General features: G+C 39.5%; 1 protein-coding gene across 5 annotated transcripts in view; it reads left to right on the top strand.

Annotated features, from left to right (window-relative positions):
- PDE7B (phosphodiesterase 7B) overlaps window positions 1–24,339 on the top strand; it is a 150,742-nt gene that overhangs the window by 84,181 nt on the left and 42,222 nt on the right. The window contains exon 1 of one of the 5 annotated variants that reach the window (XM_085543579.1): window positions 13,890–14,019. The exons of the other annotated variants lie outside the window; for them this stretch is intronic. Within the exon in view, the coding sequence (XP_085399705.1) occupies window positions 13,905–14,019 (115 nt within the window). The 5' untranslated portion in view covers window positions 13,890–13,904. Of the gene's footprint in view, window positions 1–13,889; window positions 14,020–24,339 lie in introns of those variants that run through there. 5 annotated transcript variants of the gene reach the window in all.

Below are 24,339 nucleotides of genomic sequence, written 5' to 3'. Positions count from 1 at the left end.
ATTTCTGAGTAGTCTTTTGGTTTGGCCTCGCTGGCACAATTTCTGTTTGCTTTGTTGTGAATGTTGGAAAACAAAAATTGCTTGCAGAAATGCTTGGAGAAGCTCTTGGAGCAGCTGTTCAGCTATGTACAGCCGCAACAGAAAGAAGATGACAGTACATGGTTAAGGCTTTGGGATAAAGTTAGCAGATAAAATGTAACTGCCCAAGTTGGATGTTGGCCAGCATGCCCAAGGTAGTGCTGTTGGAGTGCTAGCAAAGTGACAGTGGTTTTACTGATACTGGTTATAGTGGTTTTATTGATATTGTCAACTGGAAACAAAGAAGCAGCCTGCTGAAAACTATAAACACAAATAAAGCAAATTCCAGACAGTCGTAAAATGGTGGAGAGATCTGTTGCTCCCAGTGAAGCTGTTCTGAGTATCAGGAGTCAAAGATGTGGCTTGATATCTAAAAACAATGTTTCAAAAGGAAAAGCTACTGAGCTATAATATAAACATGCAGTTGGATTTTTATTTATTTGTTTGTTTGTTTTTAATTTTGTGTGCTTGTTTGTTTCATTAGAGTTAAAACTGATGATTTTCTTTTATCTTTGGCAAACTAGCTCTCAAGCGCTTGATATTATGTGAAGAATTAAACACACAAATGGCTACCAATAGAAAGCAGTAGCGATATTAGCCATGCCAGGCTAGTGGGGATAATTTTCCTTATTGTTTAAATGTTATAAAAGAAAGATTTAAAATGCATTGTGGGAGGCTTGGTACTGCTTCTGGGAGTGAAACATTGTATGCAACATTTGTTGTTTCAGCGCTCCTTCGTAATAAACTTACAGCTTGTGGACCATCATAGTTCTTAAAACTTTCTTGGAGACAAGCATCCCCAACAACTTCCTGTAGCCCTGCTCTATGAAGTACAAGTTTGGCTTTCTCTGCAAGCCAAGGAAACAGTTGCCTGCTTTAGCATTTTCACTACTACTGTCTGTTCGAACTCGCTCCCCTGAGTTCTGCCCTCAGAACATCCAAAACCACGTTATTTGTGACAGCTAACTGACTCTTAACTGCTATCACTTTTCTAATGGGTGTCTTCATGGATGGACAAACCTGGTAGAATCGAAGTTGTATTGCAGGAGCTCCCCAATGTAAGTTTTAGGTTGACTGAAAAAAGCTCACCTGACCTCAGGCTATTTCTTCCCAACAGTTATGCACCCCATTCTGGGTGCATGCTGTAAAATATGCTGGTCCTTCTGTCTTCTCTTGGTCTGGGCTGGAAAGTGCAAATATTTAAAAGTAACCCTCTTGAGACTTCCAGATTGAAACATACCTTGGCATTTGTTAAAAAACTTTTTCTAAGTCCTCCTAGCCTTCTTTGAAAAATGACTTTTAAGCCTGGCTAATGATTGGATACATTACAGTAATTTCTGAAGTACTTTTTCTGGTTCTTGGTGTAAACTTGCAGTTGCAAGACAAAAATGTCTCAGCTCTTCATTTTTTCTTCAGCTTGCAACATGTGCTTTCTTCTTCATTGTTACAGCTACAAACTCTGCATGACAGAAGGACTAAATCCTTTTTATTATCATCCTGGATAAAGCATTCCTTCTCCTTTTCCATGGACAGCCAGCTATATTTTTCTCCCTCCCCTCCTTAAATCACTGTGAGATCGTGTAAGTTCCCTGTCTTGAACTGTCATCTGCTAGGAGGAGATGCTGTGCTGCAAAATTCCTAATGCTGCAAAGCCAAACATAGTTGGCCTCAGGTGTATGAAAAAGGAAGGTCAAATATGACAGGGGCATAGAAGGTTCATGATAATATTATTGCTGCCAGTTCTGTACTTTTTTTTTTTTTTTTTTTTTTTCAGAAGGAATTAAGGGACTAAACCCTTTCACTTCTCTTTCAATAGAATTTCTTGAAATTCAGGTATCCTCCAAAGTCCTCTTAGCTTATGAAATCTTTGAAATTAGTTAGCAGGGGCTGTTAGTAGTACTTCACCCAGGACGCATAGGACACAGTTTACATTTTACAGACACCAGAGAGGGCCTTTCCTTGGATACCCATGGATTTTGTTCTGTTTTGTAGACCAAGATCATCATTGGCACACACAAAGGTAAAACTCTATGGAAAGTGTTTTCTTAAGTGTCTCTGTAAGGTCAGGAGACTGTTTGGAGAAACTGCTGTAAACTTCCCCAACTTTGATCCTTTCTGAAAGGGAAGCACGTAAAGTTCTGCTTCTCTCAGGAGAGTATGAAAATCCTTTCCTGTTTCCATAGCCAGCTCTGGCTTGTACAGAGGGGATACACTTCAAATATTGTTATCTCAGTGTTCTTCTGCTACCCCTGACCTGAGTTAAGGCCAAAATATTATCTTTGTGGCCTATTTAAAAGATTCTCTGTGCAGGTGCAGTTAAAGGTGAAGCAGCGTCCTAGAGGGTTTTGAGAACATGTTGTGCTGAGGAAGGCATTGTTTCATTCCCAGTTGCTTAAGCACTGTCTTGAGATTGAATGTTTTGTTTTCTTCTGCTGGAATTATAAGTAAGTTGGAGTAACACTAAACTAGGTACAACACAGTAGCGTTTGAACATTGCTCTTGAACATTAGATTGTAAAGTAGGTTACTCTAAGTAGGAGGAATTAGTTTTAAGCTTGATGGAGCTATTTACCAAAATCATTGAAAATTAGTGTGTTACACAATGTGCTAGGTAAATATTCAATTAAGAACAAGCAGAGTAATTGGAAAATGCAAGCAGAGAACATTTTGTATGTCATCAAAACTTTGACAGGTGCAGAAAACACCTTAAGTACACAGATCACTAGTCTGTTTATAATAGCTGTTGGCTAAGTTCTTATAGGAGGTGCTTCTCAGACAAGCTTTCTTTTAGTTAAAGATAGCAGTAGCTGGTTGTGGGGGGTTTATGTCTGCCTGTGTCTTTATTATCTGGAGATAATAAAGCTTCAGCAAAGCACCCAGGTAGTTATCCAAATAGCTGTGAGTCTCAAACTTTGCTTATCCAAACATCTTCCAAATACTTTTTGTGTGCAAAACTTAACTGGAAATCTTGTAATTATAGGCTTTCATGGGAGCTTTCTTATTTCCTGCTTCCAGCTTGGGTGGATATGCTGCAGGAACAGCTGCTTCTACAGTAATTTGGCAATTACGTTTCTAATTCCAAATGTGAAATGCCAAAAAGAGTGATTTGATCCAGCTTGGATTTTGCATGCAGGTTTGTGTCATTAAAAGGAAAGAGGAAAAAGGAAATTCTGTAGGTATTGCTTGCAGATTGCTTTAATTCTTCAGATGATGTTCAAATGCCTTAACAGCAAAAAAACCTGAGAAAACTGCTTGCGAGAGATGACTAACTTTATACGTACTGCATAGCTAGTCTCTTATACTTGTTTCCTCTTCTTCCTGGAAGCTCTAGTGAGCTAGCATATCATGCTTTCTTTTGGGAACTAAAGCTAACTGAATAAATTAGTCCTGGCAGTAGCTCAAGGCCTTTCTTGAACTCCGGTTCAGTGTGTGTAAAAGAGGTGTGTTGCTTTCTGTAACCACTGGAAAAGAGACTAAGCAGAGAAGAATTTGCTACACAAGAGAGGATTGCAGTCCTAAAATGGCAGAGGAGGCAGGCTTTTAGGTGAGGCAGTGTCAGCGTACTCTTCCAAGTGAGGTCAGCTTGAACATCCTGCTTAGAATCAGTAAACTTACAGCTCTAAAGAAAGCAGAACAGTGAGGAACAGAGGGCATTTCCAGAAGATTCGCAAAGGGTAGGAGTTGAAAGGAGAAAAGAGGTAATTCTTTAGTGCTGCACAATGCTCTTAGGACATCATACTGTAGTTTCAGCCCAAGTTTCCTCCTTGTCAGTTTGGAACAAGGCAGCATTCACTGCTATATATTAGTGCCGGTGCAATTTTTTCAACACTCTCTTTCTGTCAAGTGCTCCTGCCCACTTATGGGAAACCATAATAGCAGCTGTGGATCAAGGGCATGGTGACACAGATAAGTTGGGCTTGATGCAGTTGTGCATTGATTCTCAGAGACTTTTTTTTAAGGAGCCTATTGTGAGTTGTGAATTATTAGCTTTTCCTAGCTTTGTGCAGCTCAGCCAAAGTGACAGAAAATAGCAAGGACAGCAACTTAAATTATGGCAGTGTGGGAACTCATGAAAGACAAGTTGCAGACAGTACAGTTTAATGTGGGCAGAGGAGCAGTTACAGGACTACAGTAGCCTAGCTTCCTGAGTAATTAGAAGGTTTCAATATGATAGCTTGTTTCTTCCTCAGTGCTAGCTAGCTTAACATGGTAGAAGTGAAGGAGATGGTAGGACTTAATTGGCAGATGACATACTGTGTGCATAGTGAAGTGCAGTAAATAATATAGGTAGCTTAAAACAGAAGTGTGATTTAAGACCTTATTTTATCTGTGGATAAAATAAAATCGGAAGGGATTTTCCTGTCCTAAGTAGAATGGAATGTGTTCAGCAGCAGGTTCACTGTGTATGCTTCTGCCTGGCTTACCCACTTGCTGTGCTGATGAGAAATGTGTGGTCTTTAACAAGACCATACATTTTTTATAGGACCCGGATGCTCAGTTCTTCACTGATTATTACGTCTGAAGTACTTGTTCATTAAGGTACAAGTCTGACTGTAAGTGTCTGAGAAGCCTCCCAGTTAATGTCAAATAAATGCTTTAGCCACCTATAGAATCCAGGGTTCTGGTTTTCTGATCTCTGGGAAGGTGTCTGTTAAATATGATCATATAATGAAGGTGCGTAGCTATTAAATCATAATTATATTAAAAATGTGGAATTCAGAACTGAGTTATTATAACTTCTTACTCTGCAAACTCATTTAATTTCCCAGTGGGATAGCATTAGAATAGATCTTTCCTTCCCCCTTGGCCAGCAATGTACATCGTTAAACATGTACTTAGTAGCTGGCAAAACAGAATGAAAGTTAAACTTTGCTAATAATGAGCTGGAACTCTCATAATGAAAATGCAAGGTACCTTATTTAAATGTTGGCCCCTTGACAGAATCTTCAACACAAGCCTCACAAGACTGTCACTAATCTTTTCTGTAGGTGCCCCGTAGCCAAAAATGTGCTGATGTCTGGCTTTGCACAGACTGGAGACCTGGGAGATTATATGTTTTGAATAGGATCAAATGACTGTAAGGGAAAGCACACTATACTTAGCTGTCTTGTCATACAGACAGAAAAGTGTTTTGCATGTGACCTTGTTAACGGCATGAGTTAAGAGCACCACAACAAAGGAGAGGCAGGGATGCTGAAGCTACTTAGATTGTTGTTGAGAATCTATGTTTTTTTCTGATCATCTGCTTGCATTTTTTTTATTTTTTTATTTTTTTTTTCCCCTGTAGTCCCATTTTGGCTTAGTGACTTCAAATTTCATGCTGACTCTAAATCAGATGGAAAGATGAGGGTGAGAAAATGTAAGACAGCTCAATGTAGCTTCATGATCTAGTTCTCCTCCATGTTAGAAAGCCACAGCACCAGCTTGTTACAGGAGTCCTTTAACACCATCACTGTCAAGTCACTGCTTTTCGGGTAGCAGTTATTTGTACTCCTTTTCCTGATGCAAAGTCTGCCCTGACGTACTCCTCAGATGCAGTGCCTTTGAGCATCTTTCCAAATTGCTGTGACCAGGCTGACTACTTCACTACAAATTAGTTCTCTTCTATTGCAGTGCACACCTCTGTCTCCAAGCTAACTGATTGCCACACTCTGTCTTATTTGTCCCTTTTCTGGTTTAGATATCCTCTTAAATCTTCCCCTCCTGCAGTTTCTATCTCTGCACAGAAGATTTTCACTGATTGTCCTTTCAATAGAGGACTGACATCCTTTACACTGTTACCACCCACTTCTTTTTTACAGGCAGATTTTTATTTACTCCTCCTTTCCTTTACCAAATGGTGCAGAAGACTGTCCTGTTGGAGTCTGCAGGCAGTTAATCTCCCTCGCAAGCACAGCTTTCACTGTCCTCATGTCAGCGGCTGCTTGTGAATTGCCCCAGAAATATCTAGTCAATAGTTCAAGTCATACAACTCACATTTTTATCCAGTATCACCCAATGCCTTCTTCTAGTTAGGGCAGACAAAGCTATTGGAATGACTGTCACCATGCAAAGGCACTCATGCTACCAACCAGCAACCATTTCAATTATGTGTCTCTGCCAGAAGTGTGTTTTTGCCTTGGTGCTTCTCTTTCACCTTTGTCCCAAAGGAGAAATTTAATTTTCTGTGAAAAACTTGTTATCTTGAACACTGAAGCCATCAAAACCATATGGCCTGTAGGAATCAGCAGCTTTCCCAATCAACTGTTAAGATGCTGCCAGTAGAAGCTTTTACAACTCATTTATTGTTGGTTAAAAGTTCTGTTCCTATTCCCAGAAACATCTTTTTATCACGAGAAGGGCCTCAGCCTCTTGTGAGCAAGTGCAAGTAAGAAACAACAGCAAGATTTTGTATCTGTACAGTGGTGCTCTTTCAGTTTGAGGTTGATAAAATAACGCAGAGCTGTTGCAGCTACACGCAGAGGCAGAAGTGGAAGGAGCAGAGATCAAATAATATGGAGCAGAATGATAATAAAAAGACAAGCATGTAAAAATATAAATGCCAGACAGATGTTTTTGTGGGGAGTGCAGCTAATCCATAGGAAATCAGAACAGTTGAATGGTTGTTTTAAAGTCTTTTAAAGGGGGAATTCAGCAGTGCTACCAGACTGGGTAGAGGAGAACACAAAAATATGCAGCACTGAAATGAGGAAAGAATAGCTTCTTCTGTATTATCTATGTGGTACTAAAGGGCATCACAAATCTACGTAACCCATTTTACTTGAGTGCTGAATAAATAAAAAAAATTCTTTGGAAGCAAGGTTGTATACCTCCACTCTAAGCTCTCGTCCTTGAGGATGACATAAGAAAACACTATAAGGCTTGATGCAGTTGAATAGATCTGTGGATTTTTGAAGTGAGTGGAGAGCAGTATATTCTGAATTGGTTGTTTTAGACAAATTAATGATAGAAATGGGGGTTGGTGGGATGTGGCTGGTGTACTGGAGACAACAATGCACAAAAGAGGTCACATTTTGTCCTTTGGGGACAACAGTGTTTTGTTTTTTCAAAATTGGGGTGAAAAAAAAACCAACCTGTTTCCACTGTTGGTTCTCTCCCTCCGTTATCAAATGTAAAATCTGCAAACACAGAAGTTACAATGGAAACAGGGAATCGCTGGGCAAATATTTAATTTTGCTGTCTCTGTTTACAGGATGTTTTCACAAAATGAAGAAATACGGGGAAATTGAGGGTGGGTGGGAGGAGGAGAAGGGGGGAAAAAGAGCTGCCCGCCAGCTTCTGTTCCAGAGACTGGAGAGGTATATTTTCCTACCTGCTTTGGGTGGAAGGCCACACCTGAAAGCATGGCTAGCTGCAAGAGGCAAGGAGTCAAGCTGGCTGAGCTATTATTTTAAATCACCAGTGACAGGCCCTGCAAATGCAACTTACAAGCTGTTACCAAGAGAGCTCCTTTTGAAAAGGCAGCCTTGGTGCTTTAAAAGGTAGCTGGGAGAGGAGGGAGGTAGGAGGTGGGTGACCACTGCAGTTGGTTTTCTTTGCTACTCTGCTCTAAGATGCAGAGTGGGGGAGGAAACTTCTACTTCCTTTTCAGCTGCTGAAGGCATGAACTGGTTTACAGGAAAGGTGCTAGGTTTTTTGGGGGGTGGAGAACAAAGACTCTGTGTGTAACTTAATGCCTTGCTGGGGAAGTCAGCTAGTATTTAGAGCTCTTAGATGCCAGTGTGCAACAGATCAGAAATGAGCTTGAAGCATCTGCCCTCAAATACACACAGAAACCACTTTAAGGAAGCATGAATTATGGATGAGGCACTCAGGAGCTGCTCAGGGCTAGCAGTGTTGACATGTCACAGGTGATCTGTGCATCGGTGGTCTGGTGGAGCTTTCTTGCTGTGTGGCAGGGGTTTATGTCTCCTGGGTTGAAGTGAAGATTGAAAGCAGACCTGCGGCTCCAGCTCAAGCTGCACAGCACATCCTAGGATAGGTTGCACAGGGCTGATCAGGGCTGCAAACAGGGAATCAAAAGGAACAGTCTTCTCTCCACGCCAATGCAGATTTCTTTGTACAACTACGTTAAGCAGCTTCAGGCAGGAGAGATTTTGAGCTGCAGTGGCAGCTCTCCAGGAGCTAATAAGAACTTGAACTAGGGCCCAAGCCTTAAACGCACTTTATTTGGGCTCAGAGTGGCGGCTTTTCTTAGTGCTATAATTCAACAAGAAAAAGCTTATAATCTTGTCTCCAAGTTTCCAGCTTTGAAACTTAGAGAGACTTCATACTAATGAAAAGATGGAGGCCATCTCTCCTCATTCTTGACTGCCATCAGTGTGCTCCCTAGAGCAGAGGTGAGGCCTACCAGTGAGGCAAAAACAGTTCAGCCCATCGTGTCCAATGAAGCTCACTTCAATAACCATCCCAGGAAATGCAGGTACACATGCACAGTGACTTTGGAAACCACCATGTTTGTTTCGAGTTACTGCCCCACAAGTTCATTAGTCTGGTTAAAATGTTTGTTTTGTGTTGAGGGAGAATATGTTCCCCTAACACAGCAGAGCTCTAGGGATGAGACCTTTGCCAGAACTGCAGGTATGTCATAAAGCAATAAACACTTTGAGAGCAATCACCCCATCATCTTCTGCCCTCAGGAGACAGCTTTATACTTGCAATTTGGTGACTACCTTCTTGCTATTGAAAGGAATGGCCTGATTGCAAGACTGCTACAGGCACAACTGTAGTCATAGAACAGATTGGACCCCGTATTTTGTAGCTGCCTCAACCCAGAAACCTGCTCGGTTTCCCAGATTGGCAAGTCGGACAGAAGGGAATGTTTATCACCATCTGACCCCATTTTGGCTGCATGAGGCCCAGTAACTCTTAAAGTAAAGCCAAAGTTGTGGTTAAGAATCACTCAGCTAAAGCTCTGATCCTTCCTTTTAAACACTTAATTTACTGATTTATAGCAGTAAGGCAAATAGCTTTCATTTGTTTATTTTTAATTTTCCTTTAAAAGCTTTTAAAACAAGGAAGAATAAAATGGCAGTTGACCAGAAGCTGAGTTCTCAGATAATACAGTGCAAAAATCAGTTTGACTTGTTACTGAAGGAATTAATGGTAGTCACAAATTTTATATGTATGTCTTATTCAACTAACTGAATATTTGAAATATCTCTAGCCTGCTGATCTGAAATTGGTGATGTTTCTAGAGATGTTCGTTATTCTGGAAGACAAGTTTGGGAAAAAATGATCAAAGTTTAAGATAATTGTTCCCTTCATGTTTATCCTGATGATAATTAAAATCTTTGAAAGCTTTTCCCTTTTTAGCACTCTGTTCAGGAAGGCCCAGTCTGCTCCACTTTATGCTGGCAAATGAGGCACAGAGAGAAGCAGAGCCTGCTGGGGTCTTTTAGAGTTTCATGAGGAACCAAGGCATAATTAGAAAGTGGAAAAGGAGAGACCAGGAACTTTTGTGTATCAGGGAAAAGAGATGAGAGTTTTAGAAACAGTATGTGGAACAAAAAGAAGGGTTTAAACTTTTGAACATCTAGGCTTCTGTTCTTTAGCACGACAGAAACAAGAGCTAATTGAGCAATAAAACTTGCTTATTGGAGTTGGCTTTGGTGAGACCAGTTATAAAAGACTGCAAACAAAACAATAGGTTTTATTCCTCTGCGGGGAAGGGGGTATAAAGAAATATGAAATAGACATTTTAATACAGTCACAAGCATTTGAAAGCATGTATGTGCAACGTCCTCTTCTGTAGCTTTTACCTTCCTTCTGACTTGTGAGCTCATAAAACTTGTCCACAGGTGTGGTGAAAAAGGGAGGAAAACCTCAGCAGTTGGGGCAGGCAGGAACTTCACTGTCACTTCTGTGTCATTGTTGCTTTGGGTATTTTAAATCTGTGGGGTCTTGTTCCTGAAATGTTGATAAATGGCAGAAAACATTGATCAGTGATAATCTTATAGCTAAGGATAACATCCAGAGTAAATAGTTCTCCCCATCCCATATAGTTCATGTTGCTGTAAAAGTTGATTGTGGATACTGTTTTGTTGCACAGCGCGTATACCCATGCCCTGCTGTGCTGACCACTGCACAGGTGGAAAATCTAAATAAATAAATAAACAAAAGTTTTAGGTTCCAGAAAACTAAGAAGAAAATCTAAATAAACAAATGTAATCTATGGATGTGTTTTGGACTGTTTTCAAGTAACAGCCATGATTTGTAACACTAACCACCTTTCTCAGCAGCAACTAGTTGTAGAATTGAATTTATAGACAGACTGAAGGAAACCAAATTGCTCAACTGCTACAAATATCGTGCTCTGTTCCTGTACAAGAACGTAAACCAACAACTATTAATAATGAGAAGAAAGTTTTATTAACTGCTGGAAAAATTATGTCCATCAGAATTTCCCAGTAAAATTACAGTGACTTAATTCCCAAACTTTCTTTCAAAAAAGGCATTTTTTCAGGCTGTTGGAAGTTGGCCACTATGTGTGTCTGTAACACATTAGGCACTGTTTTTCAAAACACCTTGTGGACTGCTAATTGGGGTTTGCATAATACCGCAAAATTGCAGGCATTCCTTTGAAATAAATAGGAATGAAAACTGCTTTTCTGGGAGAGAAGAAAAAAAGGATTTTTTTTATTTTTAACAAAAAGCCCCAACAAAAATCCTTTGTTTGAATATGTCATAATAATTGTTTGTTTTTGTTTCCTGAAGAAATTAGAATCATTTGAGGAAAACTTTCTAAGCAATTTCGAGTTACACAAGTTCAAGGGGGCCTTGTACATACAGTACTACTGTTCAGGCCAAGAGGTAAACAATTATGAAATGCTTTTGAAATGCAGGGTTGGTGAGGCTTTTCAAGGTTATGTATTTTGTCACTGAACATAACAGTAAGTTGTTGAGAGCGGTGATACTTATGCACAGATGTGCAAATTAACAAGTTATGAAATCTAATAGCTCAGGGTCCAGATTCCAAGTTACAACACTCTGCTGTAAATCTGACTTACCCTATAGGGACTGGAGCAGGATGAACTTATTATTTATTTATTTTGAAATTAGAGCAACACACTTGCTTGGTCAAAATTCAGACTTAGTCTGCTGTTCAGCTGGTGAGTTTGTGTGTATCTAAAGTGCACCCCCCTGGCTGATTTCAGGCTGTGCTGGGTTTGGGCCTGAAGGTCATTTTAGGGTAGTAATGGTTATAAACATGGCTGGCACAGAAAAGCATTAGGCTCCATTTTCTCCTTCTGTCCCTTCTAACCATTGATCGCTCTCAGCTGTGAATCCTTTTAATGGCCTCAGATTTACAAAATGTAAGCCCAAGCAAGCTGGTTTTGTTATTTCCTATGTGTCCAGCAACTCAGTGTGACAGGACAGCAGTAGTGATTCTTCGGTAGGAAAAAAGCTAGTCTTAGAGCATTGCTGGAGAGAAAGAAATGAATGTGGAACTATACCCTCTACTAAAGTTCCACCCAAAAAGCTGGTTGCAGCCTTTTGGCTCTGTTTTGAGCCCACCAAGCAATCCAGGTGAAGTCTTTGCAGTAGACTGGTTCCTTTTGTTTCCTCTCATCTTCACCATCCTCCTTTGAACTTGGTACTGTTCAGAGCCTTCTGTGTCTCCTTTGTTTTTTTGCAAGCCACAGCAGTGATGTCGCTTACTGGCTACATGAGAGAGCGAGTCCTATCCAATGAACTTCCTTCCCTGACATTCTGAAGATGCTTTTGTAACATCTTATCATGCTCTGGGTGATGTACTCGGCCTGAAAGCCCCAGCATTTATGTCCACATCTGCTTCACTTCACCGTGCGATTTTGTGTTAAATAAAGAAAGGGAAGCTTGTAGGCAAGCAGACATGCTGTACACTAACAGACTTGTAAATATAAGCTGCATTTACCAAGAACAGTCTCTTATGGTGAGAAGCATGGAACAGCAAGTAATGTTCAAGCTTAGAGAACAGAGAGGTGTAGGGGAGGGAATTTTTTGCTTTGAGTGTCACAATTGACAGTACTTTGCTTTGTATTTAATAAATACCTGATGCTTATAGTGAAGCCTTGGTATTTCAGGTTTTTGTAAAGAAGGCTTTAAATGAAAAGTACACATCCTTCAAGTTAATCAATTACACCAAAATAAGGAGAGAAAATTACCTTTTGTTATATCTGTAGCGCAGGAGGAGGTGGCAAGGACAGATTAGCAGAGTTTTGTGCAGCAGTGCCTGTGTATGAAATAAACATTTCTTGACAGGAAGATTACAAAAACTAAAATCAGGGAGAGAACGTGTTGCTAAATGTTAAGCATGAATTTCTTTTGTTTACCTACCATTTTCCTTCCGCTTAAACAGAGATAAATTCCGAGATTTCAGAAACTTTAATTGTCTGTGAGCTCTTGAAAATGTTTCACCTGCACAGTAAACTTAAGTTTTATTTAGCCTGAGTGGAGGATGCAGATGATAAATGTGCTGATTATCCAAGCCTTCCCTGCCTTCTTGCAGGGCACCAGAGATTGCGCTTCATCACTGCTGCTATGCTCATGCATGAAGGAGGCAGGCAGCATTAAGCAGGTAACATCAAGAGTGCCCAACGCTCTGCTCTTTCAGCTTTGTACACCTCACTTGATAAGGGTGACAGGTGGACAAAGGAAATGTAGGAGGCCAAAAGTGGTTGAGTTGAAAAATTCCTCTTAATGTGAGGTTTCCTCACTGAACTTCTTAAAAAAAAAATATTGAGGGTTCATAGATGTGAACCAGATATGTGCCAGAAAAGCACAGTGCACAGCTATCTCTGCAGCAGTGATGAAAAACTAATGATCTTCTCCACAGCGAGGTTGAGCTCTTGTAAGTGTTAAGATGGAAATCACCAAAAATATTCATATAACAACTTAAGCTTCCCTTTCTTACAATTATGTCTTATTTTCTGTCATCCTGGTATGACAGTATTAAGAATTAAATATGTAATAAAAACACTTAGGAGATAAAGTACTTTTTATTCATTCACTTACTCTTTCCGTAGAAATGTATCTGCTCAGAATTACAGATAGCACAGGTGATAACGATTGTCATTAACTAGAGATCATGCAAGTATAATGTCAAGTATATCATCACTTTTTAGAAACTGCTACTCCTATCGATTCACCTTAGAACATTAGAAAAAAAAATGCAGAAAAAGTAGAGCCAACATGATAGTTTGTTATCCATAGAGATATCTTTGCAAAATTTTTATTACAATGCAGTTTCCTGTTGCAGATGCACCCATAGCTCAGAAATACTGTGATCTTGTGTTTCTTATTTTAGATTCACTTCTTAGAAATTGCAGGAGGGACCCCAGCAAGCAGATAAACCACACTGAGAATAGCATCTTCTGAGGGATGGAAGAAGGTTTTGTTTGTGTTTTGTTGCTGATGGGTTTGGGGGGTTTTTGTTTCTTTGTTTGTTTGAGGGGGGGGTGGGTTTGTTTTTTTGTTTGTTTTTTGTTAGTGTCTAGCTTATTTTCTCTACAGTTTCTGGGTTTGGCCCACAATGCATGCTAACACAGAAGAAGTCCTCTGAAGGCCAATAGTACAAGGCCTGTGATTTATTTTTCTTTGTGACTTTACCAAGAACAAAAATGTTCTTAACATACTCTACCCAAAAGGAAGAAATTAAAGCACACCCAAATGGATAGCAATGTTAGGTACTCATTCTAACACTGATTCGTTTATACAGGAAGAACTTCATATTTGTAAATGAAAACACATTGAATACCATCAGCCATCTGTAGCAGAAATGCTAAGTCACAGTCTGAAACAGTGATTGGGTGGGAAGGCAGGGCCAACGCAGAGGAGCTCAGGTGAATGAATGCAGTGCACTTGAGTGATCAGAAGGGCTGGAGCCAGGATCCACCCATTCCCAGACCTCTTTTAAGGCCTGGCTGTGGCAAAGGTACCTCTCTGGAGATCCCTTCCAAAGGTAAGCAGTTTTCCTTTCTTTTTCCTTCCATAGTTGTGAACAGTCCCATACTTGGGATTGTTCTCATTTGCTGAAGTCTAGGATTGTGCTGCTCTTCTATTATTGCTGCACTTTCCATTGCATTATACCATCATAGCATTCTTCAGTTATTTGTTTTATGCTGACTCAAATTGCTCCTTTTCATCCCCAACTACATTTCAAAGGTTTTTTTGTTCCCCTGTTGTTGAAAGTTCTCAGTTTTTCATGTTGTATAAGGCTACCTTGCAAGTGCTGTGAAGGAGTATTATAAAACTCACAAGAGTGGCAATTTTAGCATTACCACTGGGGAAATGAATTGGGAAAGACAACAAGAACCTTTAAATTAGCAGCATTCATTCATTTCTGACAGCAATGATTAATAGATTTGGGCTAGCTGACAAAGGATAGTTTCCTGTTTTGTAATGGGTTTGTATAGCCTGAAAGCATCTCACGAACTGCTGTTCAAGAATGTTGGAGAGTGTAGTTAATGAACTGTGGTAAGCTCTAAGTTAATAAATATTCATGTAAGGGCGTCATACTATGTAATTCAATGAATTTGACCACAATTACAGTTGTTGTGGTCATGACCAGATTCTGAGTTTTGACTTCAAAAAGTGCAGTTGTTTAATTTTCAATATTTGGTTGGTAGAGTTTAGGTTAATTAGTCAAGTTTAAACATAGTTTATTATGAAAACCAACTTATCTGGGAAAGTAACTGAAGGATGCGTAGTACAAGCTGAAATGTTCTTGGGTAATATTAAAAAAAATAGGTTTCTGCAAGAAGTCTATTTAAGTGTCTGTCTTTTTTCTTCCTCTAGTATTATTGGTACCCTTTAAATCAGGTTAGTTTTGTGTCAGGTGACACTTGAGATGAAATATTTTCGAGCTATAATGTGAATCTAACAGAATTTCACTTTTTTTTCTAAATTACCACCAAGATGTAACATAGTTAATTTCTTTCTATAAAGTTTCTTCTCAATCTGTAGTCCTTACTTAGAATTTTGTTCAAGGTCACTAGGGGGTCAGTGAATCAGCTCCAAATAAGGATGGCGTAGCAGGGGATGTCAGTTCCTTCCATATCCAGCAGAAACTTAGTCTTCTCTATTTCTCAGGGGTACACCAACTGTTATGGCTTTGACAACAACAAGAGCCAAGACACAGCATAAGAAAAAACCCTCAGAAGCTTTCTCTCACATGAGTGATGCCTGTCATTTAACTTCTTATGAAGTAAGGTTTAGCAATTAAAAAATGCTTTTCATGTCCTTCCTAAACATTTAGACCACAGTTTTGGATGGTTTCTGAGTTCTGGATATATGGTGTTCTTCTGTGCATTAAGGTTGTCTTCTACTGTGTTACTGTAATGAGTTACAGCTTAAAACAATTGTAGACTTCTGCTTCTCATATGGTCTCCCTTCTTAGTGAGAGAACAGTATCACTATTTCTTTTCCACCTACTTTGGCTGTTAGGGACATACTTAATGTTTCGTGTAGTCTGAAGCCTCTGAGAACTGTTTCTTTATTTGAAAAAATACTACTTGGTGATATTTTTTCTTTTAAGTAGGATGTTCTGTCCTTGATGGGCTATTATGGACAGCACGGATCTATCAGGAGTGAATTGCTCTGTTTGGTCATAATGTGACTAATGGTTACTGCAGCTGATACCTTTTAGCTCCCTCTGCACAGTTCTGTCCTGATCTGCAGTGGGGCCCTTGGAAATAATGGAGCGGTTCATTCTCTGAGTCTGCAGAGCCCTCAAAACTCCCTGCTAATCTCTTTGACAAGTTCACCTGGAAGTGTAGATGGCAACAGTTGTTTCATGACCTGAAGACTTAGTTACAGAGACGTGAATGCAAACCAACTTATTTATAATTACCTTTTAAAAAGGAAAGTACATTTCTTCCATAGTAATGGTCAATGAGACTTAGGTTTGAAGGCAAGATAGATTATTCAGAATGAAACTAAATGTGCCCAGGGCAGTTTTCTTATAGATCTTTTTGCTTTGTAAGGCTATGTTTTCTTAAGTAGTACCTGAATAATATTTACAAAGTGTAAACTAAAGAGCTGCCCATAATTTAAAAACAATAATATATATATCAGCTACAGTTTAAATTTGCTTTGGAAACAGTGTTAAGAGCAGTAGTTCTGTTGTATCAACCAGTATGTTCTTCTGGACTTACATTATCTTTCAAAGTGTTCTGTTTCCATATCTGAATGGCAATATAAATGACTGTATTCCATTGTGTCCTGTGTGTTTCCTTCAGAATCTTAATCTTCCTGATTAGAAGTCACTGCTATCTTTGAATATGCTTGTCAACAAGAAATGCAGGGCCTAGGTTGTATTTCTTGGGTTAGACAAGACTCTTAAAACTGTTGCAGGCACCACCATAACTAGGCTACATCAGCTGCACCCACTAAGGCATCTTGGCAGCCTGGGTTCTTGTACTAACCCAGCTCAGAGTTATGTCATGTAATCTAGAAGAGCTCATTTAATAACAGGATACTTATTCTGCATATTTTTTGGTCCAGTGCCTCACAGGGCTGTATGCAGTGAGGATGTTTCAGCTCCAGCATCTGCTTCTTCTCTAGACTTGCAGCTGGAAATTGGAGGCAACTCTTGGCCTGTTCTTTATGGCATTTTTCAGGCCTGAAGAACTCAAAGCCAATTTTTGGATATAATCCTCAGAAGTGCATTTTCTGGAATTTTTTTTATTTATTTATTTTTATTTTTTGAGAGGCGCTGCAACTTCATGAATTAAAAACATCACGTTACTGACTTTCTGAGTGGAGTAGCAGATTGTTCTCCCCTGTCCTGGTGCTATTGTCAGAAACGAAAACAGAATTCTTCACTCCTGGTGATGTTTCTTCGGGTATTAAAAGAAAGAAAAACCTTCATATCTAGAACTGATGAATGTCAATTCTGTAATGACAAGATATTTTGAAGCTACTGTCTCATGTCCTTTAGATGTTTTTGCTGTTCAGCAGTCTCCTCTGTTAGAACATGTTTACAGCAGTTGTGCTTTTAAACTAGAATTTCTGAAATGATTCAAAGAAAGAAAACAGGGAAATTGCCTTGATATTCAGTGACAGCTCTAATATCATGCAAATCACTACTAATGGAAAACAATTATGAAGTGCTCAGAGACTACTGTAATAGATTTTTCAAACAAAGGAGGTAGGATGTTGGACCTGCTGTAGGACTGTGAAGAAGTAATTACATATCATCTTTTGTACCTTAGAAGTGAGATATTTTTGAAGATGTCACACTAGCCATGACACACTGCAGAACATCATGTTCTAGGCAGTGAGGTGTTTTGTTTGTATTTACATCTTTCAGAGCAGCAATCTGTACTGCAGCATTTACGTTCCTGCTGCATGTTTTGGGCATGTGTCTGCGTTACTGTTTTAACTTTGTGCAGCTTAGTAACCCATTCTTGGGTCCATGGCAGCCATTTAGGATCCATACTGACTGTTACGTTGCCTCAACCAATATGCAAGTTCCTGTCAGAGTGATTATGTTTCCTTCTTGGCAGTGTGATCTCCTTCCTCCATGGTACCAGTATCTTCCTCTAAAGTCTTCCTGTTCTTACAGTGAAATTCATGTTAAGTTCTGGGAAGTTTTCATGAAATTTATTAATTTGAGGTTTAAAACTCTAGTGAGGCATAATTATCATATGATGATGGAATATATGTTATTTGGATGCTCTTTAGCTTCAAGGACATAACGCTGCTTGCTTCTGGCTATTCTGTTAATTTTTATCTGATTTTTCAGGATCTCTGTGTCAGCACTTCCCTTAGTTATGAGTGTTCTTTTGGTTAATGCCTTTTGCTTCCTGTAGATTATGAAAAATTACCGTAGGGCAGTGTGCATTGACCTGACCGATAGAAGGCTTCAATTGCACCTGCAATCAGACTCACCTTCTACTTCAAGCAGAAGATGAAAGTGAGTTAAAAGGATGTAGTATGTACTTATTGGTTTGTGGCCTGGAGCTCTGAGCTAGAAGCCACCCTACCCTTGGGCTGCATTAGGGGAATTCCAAAGCTTGGTCCAGCCCTGCACCTTCCTCAGTATGTCATAGTGTCATTTAGTGTATCTTGAAGCATCATTTAATGACCTAAATATAAATACAGGACCAACTTTGATTTTTAATATTAATTTACTTATAATGAATCATTTTGGAGGAACTTGGTGGTTTTCCCTTGTTTGTCTGCTGTGAGCATGTTTTCATTTACCTCCCTGTTGTAGATTCTCAGAAGTCAATTTCTGGGCTCAGTTTTCCATTTGTAAAATGGATTTTATGTTTAACAGCTATGGGAGAATGTACTGAGCCCAGATTGCATTCATGCCGTGCTTGGGCTGACTGGAAGAGGTGGGTGTTTCTTCCTGTACTTTGGACTGGAAAGAATCCATCTGACCATTTGCATAAGGCTTTGTGGAAACCAACCCTTGACAATACTAGCTGAAAAAAGTTTTGTAGTCTTACATGTTTTGTAATCTTAATCACTAGTCACAGAAGAAGTCTTAGTGTTTGTTGAAGATGCAACAGGGTCAAGACTTTTGTGCTGTCTTTCAGTTTATACCCAAATGTCTGATTTCCCAGTGAATAAAAGTGTGAACAGGACAGTGAGAGGATGGCTTGTTTTCCAGGTTTCAATCTTTTTGTTGACGTTATTCATCTCAGAATAACTGTGTAAAACAAAGTTTTCGAAAGGATGCATGTTCCTGAAATATTTGTGGTTTAAATCTGTTTTTCTTTGATAAACTGTGCATTGAAACAGTCTTGATGAGCTCAATTAAATACTGTGGGAGGCAACACATCTTAGAAACCTTTAAAATGTGTGTGCATATATTTCATTTTTCTTTGTATTTTGCTTCTGTTCTCATTGGAAGGTTGCTCAGGTACGTGGCTGCTCTAATGCTACAGTGGCCTGATTTAATTTGTGGCCAGTTTAACCCACTTCTTACTCTGACAGTATTACAGACTTGAAACAAGCCCTGGTTTGTTGCTGATTATGACTAAATATTGATACACAGTGTGTATTCTGTGGTTAGAAAAATAAATAAAAACAAGAACAAAGTACTTGGGTTTTACTCCTGGGTGGAAGTTCCAAGTAAGTGTTCCTAACAGCAATGTTCACATAATTGGTTCCCATTGTTGTGCTGTTGCTCAGTGATAGAGAACTGGGGAACTGATGTGGCTGAGAAAACAGAATTTGTACTGGTCTGCTTTTATTTCTTTTCAAATAGCTAGTTTTCATCATGGCTGCCACACACACATTTACAGTAGTGAAATATGGAAAACATTGTCAAGGGCAATAGCTTCTAGATAATACAGAGAGGTATGGAGATGACCTAGACAAGTGAAATACTTGCTAGTTCAGTACCTTTGTTTCCAGATGCTGCCTTGAATTATGTTGACTTACAATGGTGTGAAGTATGATTGTCTTCATTGGTTTTGGAACTGGGGAGGCTCATGTGTATTTTCTATTTCAGGATTTTAAAGCATGTATTTTCAACTGAGGAGGTGGGGAAGTGATCAAGTGTACTGCAAAGAAATCACATTCTGAAAAAATGCTTAATGAATGGGGAACTTTGTAGATCAAAGCATGGTATAATATCTTATGATGGCACATTGTCTGAAAGATGCCAGTGCCCAAAAAGAAGCTGAGAAAGTTTTGTTTTTGAAGTCTTAGTAAAACTGCCAAGCTGAATAGCTCCAGTTATAAAGTATAGCTTTAGTGTCTTGCAACTGAAACAAGAAACTTTTCCCACAAGGCTGGAATTATTTTTTGCAAACCTATGCAATGGGTTTCATTACAGAATCGCCGAAGTTGGAAAAGACCTACAAGATCATCTAGTCCAACTGTCTACCTATCACCAGTAGTTCTCACTAAACCATGTCCCTCAACACAGAGTCCAAACATTGAATACCTCCAGGGTCAGTGACTCCACCACCTCCCTGGGCAGCCTCTTCCACTGCCTGACCACTCTTTCAGAGAAGTAGTGTTTCTTAACGTCCAGCCTGAACCTCCCCTTGCAGCCTGAAGACATTTCCTCTAATCCTGTCACCAGTTACGAGGAGAGGCTGAGCCCCAGCTCACTACAACCTCTCTTAAGGTAGTTATAGAGAGAATAGGGTCTCCCTTGAGTCTCCTCCAGAATGAACAACCCCAGCTCCTTCAGCTGTTCCACAAAAGGCCTGTACTCCAGACCCCAGTTGTGTTTATTAGGGAAACTGTATCAAAACTATGTTCTACTGGTGACTAGCTGCTGTGTAGATACCTTAAGGTGAGAAATATCTGGGAAATAAGATTTAAGCATCTTATATAGCAAGAGTTTGCATCTGACTCAGCAGTTTAATGAATGAAAGAGGCTGTGCAAAAGCTATTAGAAAATCAAAATATAAGTCAAATCCAAGCAATTAGTGAACAACAGGGGCTTAGATCTGGAATGTCAGCACCCACCCACCTGCACTTTGCTGAGCGCCTAACACATTGTGGAGCTGGAAGGAAATGTTCACTGACTGAAAACATGAGGCTAAACTGTGATGTGAAGTATGTCCCTAAAACCAGCAATTACAGGACTCCAAGTGAGGTCATGTAGACGAGAAAATAGAGTTTTAATAACAACCATATTCTTGTCAGGAAATTGGCAGCCTAACAGTTCAACAACTCTGAACAGAGGTTAGCACTTTAAGTAAGATTTCCTAGTGGATTTTTGGCCAATTCCATTCCTAGTGCATCTGTATTGATATTTCAGTGGCATTTTTCTGTACTATTTGAAGCTATAGGATATATAAATGAAGAAAAAATGAACAACTGGGGAGAAAAAATGTTGTATTGACTTTTTTTGATGGAGAGAAAAGTGGATTGATGATACCTAGTGGTACTTTTACTATTCGCTGCTTACAGACATGTCTTTACTGTGAGGGGGGAGGAGTGCTTGGAAAGCGGTGTCCCTGAAGAAAATTCAGAGGGGAGAACATTAACTTACAGCATGAAAGTTCTGTAGAGTTCAAGATCTTGTCCTACTTCCTACCAAAGCAAAGAAAAAAAATAGATTGACTTTACTACCAGAGGTAGACTTGATTAGGTAGTCTCAAAAATGAGTTTTCAGTCTTCAGTGGGAGTGAGATTTGGTGGGAACCATATGAATGATTACCAGGGTCAGTGACCTGGAGAGTAAGGGTAAACCTCCTGTGTTAGGAGCAGAACCTTCAAAGTGTGGGGAACATACAGATTCATGAGGGAAAATAACAGAATTATCCTACGCTAGAGAGGGAGAGCTTGTTAAACAAGATGCCTTCTCCTTTCCAGGAGGAACAGCTCTAGTGGTAAAACACTGCACAAAGCTGACTGCAGCTCTGCTGATCTCTACTCTCATATGAGCCCAACGTCATGGCATTGAGTTAAAAACCCCAGAACTGTGCAGGTGGAAAGGCCTTCCAGAGGTCTACATTCCAACCAGCTGCTCAGAGCAAGTTCACATCAGCTCACGCTGGTTCACTCAGAGCTTTACCCAGTATGGTCTTAGAAACTTCTAAGGACTGAGATAGCACAGCCCCAGCATGTCATCAATTCAAGAAAGCTGAATTCTTCCAACCTAAGTAGGAAGGCATGAGTAGTGTTCCAGCCATTAGCGAAAAGTAGCTTGAACAAAACAAACCAAAATAGACAATCTTTTTCAGGCTTATTTAAAACAGCAGATCTGTCATACAGACTGTAGTAAGGACAAAAGACTAATATTGGATTACAAAAAAAAAAAAAAGAAAGAACATTTCAAAGCATATGAATAAACTTGGACTTCATTTGAAAGGTAATAGCATTTGAAATAAGCAGTAGAAGAAAAAGAGTTGGAAATGGGATTTGAAGAACAACAATAAGGGGAATTATGCATTATGAAGCATGAGATGGGAAAAGGCTAAAATAAAGCTGAGCAACTGATCTTTCCTCCTCTGGTAGCAATTTCTGTCAATTACTGTGCAATCACAAATTTGCCTGGGTTGGGAGAGACCTCAAGGTTGTCTTGTGGCACCATGTTGGAACTAGCATGGCTGACATGCACTGGACCAGGATGCTCAGGAACTCATCAAGCCTTGTCTTGAACATCTCCAGGGATGGGGCATCCACACGTTCTCTGGGAAGCCTGTGCAAGTGCCTCAGTACTGTGAGTGAATACTTTCTTCTTGATATCTAATCAAAGCCTCCCTTCTTTCAGATTAAATCTGTTCCCCCTTGTCCTATCACTGTTTACCTGCATAAAATGTCAGTCCCCTTCACAAGGACAAAATAGAAGGAGGCACTCACCTCCCTTTCCCTGCTGGCTATCACTCTTTTGATTCAGCCTGGGATACTATTGGCCTTCTGAGCTGCAAGTGTACACTGCTAGTTGATGTTCAGCTTTTAGTCCATCAGGACACCCAAATCCTTTTTGGAAGGGGTGCTCTCAAGGAGTTTGTTTCCCAGTCTGTATTCATATATAGGATTGACCCAACCTGAGTGTATCACTGCAATTTGCCTTGTTGAACCTCATTAGGTTCTTGTGAGCCACCTTTTAAGCCTGTCCAGGTGGTAGTCTCCTTGGTAAGTTGTCCAAAACCTCCTGAAGAGCTTGGGTGAGGAAGATTTAAATGTCCTGCTGTCACCAAGCTAGGGTGGATTTTCACCGGGGGGAGTGGGGGGTGGAGTAAAGGAAAAACACCCAAGTTGAAATATATGACCAAATGGGCAGCAAAAGAAGAGCTAACTGGACCTTCCTTGCTGTGGTACATTTTAAGATACGTGTCTCTGGACAGAGAAAATGCTGTTGAGCATGTAAAGTGGATGTTGACAAACACTTTTAGTAGAAAATCATGGCTTTGGAGTTAAGTTGCTAGTTCATGTTTCTGCTGTATGTAAAGCTTTTTAGGCTTTTAAATTAGGGGATGGAATGTCTTTAAGCTGCTAATTAACGTGGCAGGAACCTGTGGTGTCTACAGCTACAGCAGGGGAACATCTGTCTGCAGCAATTAGGCAGGAGCTTCCCAGCTAAGCGGCTACTTGCAGTTAGAGTGGGTAGCTTGCCAGGCAAATGATGTAGTGCTGTTTATACAAACCCACTTTTCCTCTTAAAATCAATAGAATAGTAAACATATACCCTCGGTACCCTTGGCAGTCTTTGGATGTGAAATTAATCATGATAAATCTGAGATATTAAGTGTCTTCTATTTTGAAAATATTGCACTGGGAGGGGAAATCCCTCAAATTAATTGAGCAGTGTATGAGTTCCTACTAGTCTAACAGGCAGGAGAAAGAAAAAAAAAAAAACAAGGTCTTTTTAAAAAAGTGTGTAGTACTGTATAAAATAATAAAAGCCTTTGAAGAATGGGCAGAGATGGTGCCTTCTTTGGTGCAGAGTATTTTTTTATTAAAATGAATATACTTCTACCTCCTAAACTTTTTACTACCTTTGTTAAAATCAGAGTGTTGAGGTTGTATCTAATGCATAAGCCTATTTTACGCTTACAATAAATATATTGCCCTGCAAGCTGTAGAATATGAAATCTCAAAATATTTGAAGGTACCCTGTGGAATAGTGCTTTTTTTCCAGTATATTTATTTTTACTGTATGCAATGCGAATATTTATTAAACATTCTCATAATGGTGCATGCACTATTGTTGAATAAATGACATATTGCAAGAAAGCGAAAACTATTTCAACAGAAAATATGCTAAGACTTGGCAAAAGCAAACAAAATTGTAAAGAGATACATAAAACAATGGAAGAAGTTTAAAGCAAACAGTGAGGAAAGATGTAGAATAGTTGCCCTTTATGCCCCCCCCTCTCTTGGCCCCATCTTAGATGTACAGTAAAGAAAAAATTGTATCCTATTGTTACTACTTCCTTTGTGTTGATGCGTGTTTGCTGAGGATGATGCTGAGGTTGCAGGGAATGGCACTTCTGTTTTCAAGCACGTAGTAGTTGTGGAAGAAGCTAGAATAACAACTCCTCTCCTGCAGTATTCTGCTTTAGCTACATATGCTTTTCTCTGAGAAACCTGTTTTAGAGAGACAAAAGTTTTGCTGTCCTACCTTTCACAACAGCTAGACAAGGTATTGTTCAAAGCAGTAATCTCATATCCTACCAAACCTGTGATTTGATAAAACATAGTTCACTTTCTTTGTTTTATGTCTCATCAGATAAGGCTGATAAGAAGGAGGTGGAATCTATTTTTCGCTCACCTGAAGGATAAACTCTTCTGTAGACAAAATGTTCTGAATTCCAGTAGATGATACTGCATGGTATATTTTTTTCTGTTGTGTGTG

Source organism: Coturnix japonica, chromosome 3 (genome assembly GCF_054131305.1).
Source record: "Coturnix japonica strain WE chromosome 3, WE-NBRP24, whole genome shotgun sequence".
Lineage (NCBI taxonomy): Eukaryota > Metazoa > Chordata > Aves > Galliformes > Phasianidae > Coturnix > Coturnix japonica.
Note: the sequence above shows the minus strand (reverse complement) of the source record. Positions and strands in the feature narration are given on the sequence as shown.